The sequence below is a fragment of the Lipotes vexillifer genome, unplaced genomic scaffold, assembly GCF_000442215.2.
Source record: "Lipotes vexillifer unplaced genomic scaffold, Lipotes_vexillifer_v1.1 scaffold575, whole genome shotgun sequence".
In the NCBI taxonomy this organism is placed as follows: domain Eukaryota; kingdom Metazoa; phylum Chordata; class Mammalia; order Artiodactyla; family Lipotidae; genus Lipotes; species Lipotes vexillifer.
Window position 1 is genome coordinate 916,851 of NW_006780198.1, and position 9,495 is coordinate 926,345.

Genomic DNA, 9,495 nt, shown 5'->3' on the forward strand with positions numbered 1-9,495 from the left:
CCATCAGACAGGCCCGGGGTCCACAGGCCCCCTGACCGGCCTCACCCTCCCTGCTGACCCCTGCCTGGCTGTTCTCCTTCTGATGGGCTCTGACTGCTGCCCTTCCATCCACTCTACCTGCATCTCCCGCTGAGCCCGCGGAACAGCCGCCAGGCTCAGGGCCCCGTGTGCCCCTCTCTCCGCCCCCTGAAATTTCAGACCTTCTTCCAAAAGCCGCTTTTAAACATCTTGCTTTTCCTGCTCGTGGCTCTGCTCCAAAACTGCCCAGGTTTGAACACATTCCGTGGCTTAATTACCATTATCTTGGGCTTGCGACCCCATCTCTAAAGGAGGCTGTGAAAGGAGCTGAGCGGTTTGTTCAAAAGAAACAAAGCATGGTGAGTATTCAAGTCACCGTGGACAATTAGCCTCTTCCTCCATAAACAGATTGTTCCCCCACGTCCCGCCACACAGAGCAATGTCTCTAAGAGTAGAGTTTGTGCTGTGCCTTTCTAGTAAAACTCAAGGATGTCTTACGTGTCCTCAAGAAATGCCTTTTTAAGAGATTTTTAAAAAACGAGTCAACCTCCCCAGTCTAATAAATCCTCATGTCCAGCACACTCCTCAGACCTCTGCAGTCACACGGGGACCGATGAGGGCCCCGGTCCTGACACGGGCGATGAGGACCAAGAAAACGCAGCCTGTTCACAAACAAACGCCTCCTGCTGGCTTTAAATCTGGGGACAACATCACGAGAACATCCTGATGATGGGCTGGCACCCAACTCTCACCCCCAAGGACTCATCAAACTCAGCTGTTTTGAAGCAGGAGGCAGCTCAGCTCAAACGTCCAAGGCAACAGTCAGTGCGAGCCTTTTAACTCAAGCTCGTGTTTAGACACCGATAAAAACCAGTGTCCACTCTCCAATGGCCCCCAGCCTCCTGGGGGCCACAGCTGTCCCCAGCCACCGCAGGGGTCTCTTTTTCCATCACAGGGCCACTGAGGTCGCTGTTCCCTGGGGGAAGAGGTGGAGCAAAGTGACAAAGCCCTCACTGAGTGACACTGCAGCGGGGGAGGTGGGCTTCCCCCAGGGAGACACACACATGTGGTCGGTCCACACACGCACATGTATGTGTGACAGCGGGTGTGTGTGTGTGTGTGTGTGTGTGTGTGTGTGTGAGATGCGTGTTCTATGTGTGAGATATCTATGTATGTGTACGTGTGAGATATACATATGATCAACCTGTGTGTAATATATGTGAATGTGTGAGACCTGAGATACACACGTAGACAGAGAGACGTATGTGTTCTTAATAAATGACCGCTACCCGTGAAGGGTCGGCAGGGGGATGCTGGCAGGACATAAGGAAGTCTGATGGTCGAGCTACCAGCACCTGAGCGTAAACGCCCACGAGAGCCAGACCCGAGCTTTCCAGGACCATCGCATGAGGACTCGGCTGGGCCGTGCCAATGAAAAGAGCAGAATGAAACATTTCAAATGAAATGATGAAACGAAAACAGTTCAAATCAACTGAAGGCTTATATGTGGGCCTAGCATGTGTGGGGGGAAGAAAGTGCAAATAAACAATAGCAATGGCTGCAGCTGGGAGCCGTGTGGCTTCTCCCATCTGGAGCTCTCTCTGCACCCAATGGGAGGCTTCCGAACTCGTCTCTAACACGGGCAGAGTGGATATTTATGTCTTATCAAACTCGGCTAAACAAAGGGAATGGGAAAGCTACCGGGGTCTCCGCCAGGAGGTGGGAGGGAGGGCAGGGGATGAGAGGGGTGATGCAGAGAGCTGCACTGTCCCTGCAGGGACAGCGGAGACTGACACTGCCCACCCCGCCCTCACTCCCCCCCACCGGCTAAAAACCCACTGGCTCTCAGCACTCGGGCCCCTGAGGAGCCAGAAGGAAACAAAAGCTAATGTGTTTGGCCCAGGAATCTCCCTTCAGCAGCAACCCCTTAAGATCCACCATGTGGTGCTGAAACCAGAGATATGGCCTGCTAGAGATTTCTAAACTGTGTAGCATCTGAAAATTAAATCAGTTAAATAATGTGCCTGAGTGTTACATGTGATGTGGCTAATTTAACACCAAGTGCTTAGTGGGAAAGATGAAAGCAGGGGTTAGCATGCTTGTAATCTGTAAAGGGAACCGTCACTGTGCCTCAGACTCACGCATGCTACTTGGGTTTGAAAACCCCTCAGTTAGTGCTGCTTGAAAATGATGCAATTTCCACCTTGCCAGCAGCAGAGAGGAGAGCAGCTCCAGGAAGAATGGGGGCGGGGTGGGGGGGACACAGAGAGACAGAGACAGAGAGAGAGCTGGAGAGAGAGAGAGAGAGAGAGAGAGAGAGGTGGGCTGGGCTGAAGGCCAATGTTCTGGGTTGAACAGCGTCCTGTCAAAATTCCTGTGCACGTGGGACCTGTGCACGTGACCTTTTTGAGAACGAGGGTCTGTGCAGGTGTAATTAGTTAAGACACGTGCACGCGCGCGCGCGCGCGCACGCACGCACACACACACACACACACACGGGAAGACAGCCAGATGACAAGAGAAGCAGAGGTTGGAGTGATGCAGCCACAAGCCAAGGAATGCCTGCAGCCCCCAGGAACTGGAAGAGGCAGGAAGGATCCCCCCCAGAGCCTCCAGTGGGAGCCCAGCCCTGCCCATGCCTTGATTTTGAACTTCTGGCCTCAGAACTGGGAGAGAATGAACTCGGTTGTTTAAGCTCCCCAGACTGTGTCACAGCAGCTCCAGAAAACTCAAACAGGTGGGAAGCGTGGGAACCATCCGGCTCACACCCTGGCCCTGAGAGCCCCTCTCTCCTCACACGTGGAAGGACAGGTGGCACCGATGCTGGCCTGGTGCTCCTGGCACTACCGCCCTGCCCTCAGGGTACCAAACCCTGGACCACCAACCTGATGCAGACCAAGGTCTAAGCACACTTCCTGTTCCGTATGGAGAGAGCTCCTGCTACCAAGATTCTTTTTTAAAGTCTAGACTAAACGGCAGCTGGAGCCCAGCAGCTGGTCACCCCCCAGAAAACGCCCCGCTGGAGCCTGGACTGCGTCCACAGAGGCCCAGGCAGGGTCCCAGGTCAGATGTGAGCTGGCACAGGGAGAGGGCAGGGAACGCCCCTGGGCTGACATCTGCAGCAGCACAACGAGCAAGACCCCCATCACCCCAAGTGACCCAGGCCCAGAGGAAGGTACGCAGTGGGGAGACGGGGTGGGAAGGGCTTGCAGTGGGGGGGAGGGGACAGGGACCGTTCCTCCATGTGCTCTATACCAGGGGTCCCCAACCCCGTTAGGAGCCAGGCCACGCAGCAGGAGGTGAGCGGCGGGTGAGCGAGCGAAGCTTCATCTGCCGCCGCCCATCGCTCATATTATCACCTAAGCCATCCATCCATTCCCCCTTCCACGGAAAAATTGTCTACCACGAAAATGGTCCCTGGTGCCAAAAAGGCTGGGGACCTTTTACTGCTCTATACAGCTCCTAACCGTCTGATTCCCAGTTTTATTATTCTTAAAAGTTTCTCCTACAGACATCTCGACCACAGAAAAATGCTCCCTGAGGGCAGACACTGCTAAGCCAGGCCCCGGCCCTCTGAGAACGGCCCTCCCTCACAGGGGTTAGAGCAGAGCACCAGGCCTCCGGGGAGAGCCGCTCAGGCGTGTCCTCGGGACATCCAGGGCCAGGGGAGCCACACGAGGAGGAGTGAGGTGCCGTTAGGGAAGGAGCTAAATCCCTCTATCCGCCCGACGTGCCCCCTCCAAAGGCCTGCCCTCCGAGCCTGCCTGCAGCGGGGCCCCCGGGAGTGAACATGGCCAAGTCTCTTCACCCAGAGATGCCTCTGTCCACAGCAAAACCAAAATGAGAGGAACCAAGGCAGGAAGCGGACACGGCAGGGGAAGAGAGCGGGGCTGAAGCAGAGACGTCGCAGCCTGTGCCCCCAGGACTGGATGCCCGGCACAGCCCCGTCACCCCCTTCCCTCCGGCCAGGCTCCTCCGGGAGGGGTGTCTGCAGGGCCCAGGCCAGCCCCCACTGGCATTCCCAGCATGAAGGATCCCAGGAGGGACACCCCTTCCCATTGAGCCTCCTGCTGCGACCCAGCCCCGCCCGATGCTGCTCTCCTAGGACCCGGGCCCCGGCCGCCCACCCAGGAGAAGTGGGAGGGGCCTCCTTACCACCACCGGAGGCACCTCCAGGACCTTGTCCACGTCCTTCAGTGACAGGGGCACGTACCACAGGGTGGCCTTATTGGTCAGCTTTTTGGTACCTTCAGAGAAGACAAACACGTGAGTGATGGCTGGGAGCCGGCAGGGCGCCGGGCACAGGACAGGCAGGGCCGATGCCACCTCTGGCCCCCACCCCCAAGGACTTCTTCAGCCGTGAGGTGCACGTGTGGGCACAGACCGGGGAGAGGCGTGGCCCCCAGCCTGGGGACCCCCAACGCCAGCATGCTGCCCCCATCCTGAAGCTGCTGGAAAGACTGCAGGTCACGCGGTCTAAGCCTGGGGGGCCTGGGCCTGTCGGATTTCTAGCACTTTCTAACTCGGAAGGCCCGCATCTGGAGGGCACTGACTCCAGGCAGGCCTCCCGGGAGCCTCCGGAGCGAGAGGGAGGGAAGGGCTGTGGGGAGGGGCAGACTGGCCTCCAAGAAGAGCTCCGGCTGGACAGGAAGCAGCTCATGGACCTGAGGCGGAGGGACGGTGGAGGCAGAGCCCACCCAGGCAGCGGGGGCACAGCCCAGAGCACAGCCATGGGGTCGGCTCATCACAGCTCCCGCCCCCCCGCGGCCCCTCCCTTCCCCAGGGCCACCTCCTTCCAGGTGGGAGGCGCCACACCAGACACTTTTGCTGCTGGTGACTCAGCGCTCCAATGCAGAAGCTTCCATATGGGGGCTGAGACAGGGCGGTGGGCTGCTGGCTTCTGCTCTGGGCTGAAGGACAGGAAACAGAACCTTCTTTGGGGCGCTAAGCCCAGCCTCAGGGCAGAGCGGTGCCGTCAGGGCAGGAGGCCTGTCGGGGCTGAAAACCATGGGCCAAAAGAGCCTGGAGATCCCTTGGTCCACACCCCTCACTTGTACAGGAGGAGCTTAAAGCCCAGAGAGGTCAAGGGGATTGCCTAGGCTCGCACAGCAACTCGATGCCATTCTGAGTACAAGACCCCGACCTCCCAGGTCCCAGTAATTTCAGAGAAGTGTTTGCAAAGATGCCTTTTAAAAGTTGCCTCTTCGACATGGACGATTCCCAATGTAGCGGCGATCAGGAGAACTGCAGGACAGAGAGAGGAAGTGGAGAAGCAAGGAGCAGACCCGGGGCGGGGGGCTTGCCCTAAAGTCCCCCTCAGTAACTCACTTCCTACCAGTTCCTTCTGACCTGCCTTCCCAAGGCGAACCTGGGGCTTCAGTTTCCTCCCCTTAAACGTAGCCCCAAGGACCAAGCCAAGCCCTGGCGGGTCAATTAGAAAGAGGGTTAGGCCCCTGGCGCCCAGGCCTGCTCCTCATGCCAGGATGTCCGCCGCTCCGCCCGGGCTCCACGGCACCACCAGGACCACAGGCAAATAACACAGAAAAATATCTTCACTGCACTTTGACTGATAGTGAATCTGACAACCTGCTTTGGGGAATAAAGATTTCCTGTTTGACTCAGATAGAGCCAGCCTGACAAGCTGGTTTCCATGGAAACCCCAAGCGGCCCTCCTCCAGACCCAAATGAACACCGTGGAGCAAATGAGGCAAAACACGCTAATTGTACTTTATCATTTTATAAAACCATCAAAAGACAAGTGCAGCGCTAAAAACATCTATTCTGAAATCTTGAGAGCTCCCAGCTATTTTCTGGAGTGATTCGCAGCAATGACGTCCCAGTTAGCTTAATATTTTGACAGTTGCCGGAGATGAATGAGCAAAGGTTTGCTGGTTGTCTGCCTGGGCACATGCTCGCCCTGCTGCCTCACGACAGGCGGCAAGGCCCCAAACGAGGGGGATGCTCAGAAGGGGGGCCCTGCCCCCTGGGGTCTCGAAACACTGAGACGGCACACAAACAGCTTCAGGGTTCAGCCTGGTCGCCTGTTTGTCCGCCCAGCCCGGTCTCCCCAGCTGTCCGAGTCCACCCACCCACCCGGCCCGTGTTCACAGAGCACCTGCTGGGCGGCCCTGCCCCGGACCAGGCGGCCACATGGCCTGCCCTCGTAGGGCTCCCATCCTCGTGGACACGCGGGCAGAGACGCATCAAGACAGGAAGGCCTCGAGACATGGGGTCCCAGAGTAAAAGAGACTCACACAGATCCAAACATGGAAAGACGGAGAGAGTTTGAGAGATGCACAGACACGGTGCTGAGACTCAGAGAGGGGCACCCGGATGTGAGAGTAAGGGAGGGGGTGCCCGGACCTTCAGCAGGGGCTCCAGGGCAAGGCAGGCAAGGTGACTGAGATGTGTAGAGAAGGCACAGCCCCAGGGCTCCAGGTCTCACCGTCCCCATCCTGTGATCCGGTCCTGGGGTCTTCCCGGGGCCTCGGGCCCCCCGCCCCCCGTCTCGAAAGGCTGGGCAGTGCTGGCCGGCGCCCCCCTGCTCTGAGCTCGGTCCCTCTCACGAGGACAACGCCCGGCCCGCTGTCCCGGGAGCCCGTGCTCCTCAGTCACTTCTCTCCTCGGGGCAGCTCAGGCTCTGCGTGTCCATCCTTCAGGGTCAGGGCGGCTGGGGACACTGGCGGGTGCAAAGCATCCTGACGGCGGGGCGGGGGCTGTCATCTCACCACCACACCTCTGGGCAAGCGCTGCCTGCCTCCCGCCCGCTCCTGCCCCCAGAGGGGGGATCCTGCAGCAAGTGGGCTGGAGCACGTCCTTGTAGACAAGGCCCTCTGCCCGCTTCCCCTCAGCGCAGAGGCCCAAATCTTCCTGACTCATCCACTCCTTCATTCATTCACTCATCAGTGACTGAATCCGCGGCTGTCGTGAGCCAACGGGAAAGCACGGCCATTTCCCCTCTTGTGTCAGGAGCAGGGAGGCTCAACCCCAGCACAGCCCAGGAGAGCAGGGCTGGGTCACGTGGAGGGGGGATGGGGGGGATGGGGGGAGAGGCCCGCCCCGCACTGGGCCTCCTCCCAGTGGGCTGCCAGTCCCAATGTGGGGAGTCAGGGCCAGAGGACCCCTTTCTGTGCCACAGCCCGAGACCAGCATCCAAGGTCCCTTCGATGCCAGAGCTGCCTGCCAAAGACCGGGCTCAGGCCACAGACGCAGGACATGGGGCACAAGCCCACTGACCGCTCCCCACCCCCACCCCCTGCCCCAGGCCGTGGCTCGGCTAAATCGTTCACTGTGCAGTGGCTGGGCCTGCTGCGGTCACCGCAATGCTCCAGATGAATAACTGAGCTCCTGGCCCGTGTCAGGGAGAAGCCTGGAGCCCCTTAAAGATCTCTGAGCACAGCGCTCTGCAGGAAGCTACGGCAGAGGAGAGGGCATTGGGAGGAGGCACAAGGACCCAGGCATCTCCTTCCTCTAGAACGAGCAGGGACTCTCCTCTGGGTGAGACAGCGGGTGGCCTGGGACGAGGCAGCGGGCAGTGAGGGGCCCTGCCTGCCTCATCAGCATCTCCGTTATAAAAAGCAGCGACTGTGAACCAAAGCCACACTCCCCTGCAGTGCCCAGTGGGAGGGTGAGAAGGGGTTTCCATGGTTACCACTCCGAGGAAGAGAATATTCAGATCAAAGCAGAGTCAAAGGTTCACCCAGGGAGCTCCAGCCTAGGCCTGGCTTGCGGGGGCCCAGGGAAGCAGAGCAGAAGCCAGGGCAGCATCTTCCAAGGGGCAGAAGCTCCACCGTCCAGGGAAGGGCAAGGTGGGGGCTGGGGAGACGGCAGGGGGGCCGGAGGGCGGCATGCGCCCTCCCAGCCCACTCCCACCCTTCTGCCCAGACCAGCTGGCCACCAGGCCCCTTCCTCCCCAGGAAGGCAGGGGGGTCGTACCCTGGGCTCGTTGCCTAACTCGTCTGCGCCCCCCGCTTCCCCGTCTGCAAACAAAGCGAGGACGGCAGAAGTCCCTGCTCACAGGTGGAGGCGGAAATGCAGGGAGGTCACCCACAGACAGTGTTAGGACCATGCAGGGGCAGTCAGCCCTCAATGGACGTGGGCTGCGGCTGCTGCCTTATTGCTACTGTCACCGTTGTTCCCAACCGCGCACGCGGGCTCAGCAAGAGGAAGTTACCTGTGAGGATGTTTTCGGACATCACTTGGACCTGGACCTCCACCGAATGCTTGGAGGTGTAGGTGATCTCCGCGCTGACATGGGCCACCTCGCCGATGCACATGGGCGACAGAAAGTCCGTGCGCTCCACCTGGGCCAGGGCAGCCACACAGCACTCCTGCAAAGACCAGAGGCGGGTCAGCCTCCCACGAGGCCCCACCCTGGACACGCTCCCCCAAAACAGCCCTTGGTTTTTTTCCCCACGGTTAAAGTAACGCAAGTTAACGCAAGTTACTGCCGCCACACACTCCTACATGCAGAACCAGGAGGGCAACACGGCAAAGCGGCTGATACGGGCAATTCTGAGCGGTGGGGTTCCGACCGGCCTCTTTCTTTTTTCTGACTTTTCTACAAAAGATACGTGTTACCTGTATAACGAAACGTGAGAAAAGGCACACGTACTTATTATGGAAAATCTGGGAAGTACAGAAAAGGAGGCAGAGGAGGGAAGATCCCTCCTCCCATCCAGAGATAACCATGGTTTCTATTTTGGGATCTTTCCTTCCAGGCTTTTTGCCCCAAGAACAGGGGTTTTACTGGTACACTCGTTTGGCTGTCTGGCTCCTTGTTTTGCAGTTTTAGTCATAGATAGTTGTCACTTACAGTCATGTATAGTTGTCACACATAGTCTTACGCAGTTGTGCAAGCACTAAATATATACTTTCACAATCTGCTTTTTTCACTCAACAGGAGGAAAAATAACCTGCCTGTGTTGTGACAAGCTCTTAGAAATCACAGTTCTTCTTTTTAAATGTTATTTATCCTTCAAATAGGCAACCCATTCTCATGACTCAAAATTCAAAAGGAACAAAAGGGTATATGTCCCCAGCCACCCAGGACCCCTTGGTAACTGGATAGACGCAGCCAGTCAGCACGTGCACATGGGGTCCAGTGAGATCCACTTGGGAGCTCACATTCTATGAAAGTAAGGGACTTACTTCCTCATTTCTTTTCTTGACACTTTCTACGACTGCCACTTCACGATACTCCGTCGCAAAGATATTTCTTAACGGCCAAATAAAATATTCTTCTGTTGTTAGATTTGTATCAACCTCAGTTGTCTTATTATAAATAACCCTGTGATGAGGGTCCTTTTAGTTAAGTCATTTTCAGTATTGGAGATTGTTTCCAGGGTGGAAGGGACAAACATTTCGGTACATGTTCCCAAAGTGCTCCTCAGCAGGGCAGAGTGCTTGACGTGGCCCCAGCACTCCCGCACCAGCACTGAAAATCGGCTTTTTTTTTAGTTTTTTTTTTTTTTTTTG

At 57.5% G+C, this 9,495-nt stretch overlaps 1 protein-coding gene across 2 annotated transcripts in view; it reads right to left on the reverse strand.

Moving 5' to 3' along the window:
* The window catches only part of ACOT7 (acyl-CoA thioesterase 7), an 89,580-nt gene that overhangs the window by 54,573 nt on the left and 25,512 nt on the right, over window positions 1-9,495 (reverse strand). For both annotated transcript variants that reach the window (XM_007453287.1, XM_007453288.1), the window contains 2 exons: window positions 8,192-8,348; window positions 4,174-4,265 (listed from right to left, as the gene is read on the reverse strand). In XM_007453287.1, the coding sequence (XP_007453349.1) occupies window positions 4,174-4,265; window positions 8,192-8,348 (249 nt within the window). The remainder of the gene's footprint in view (window positions 1-4,173; window positions 4,266-8,191; window positions 8,349-9,495) is intronic.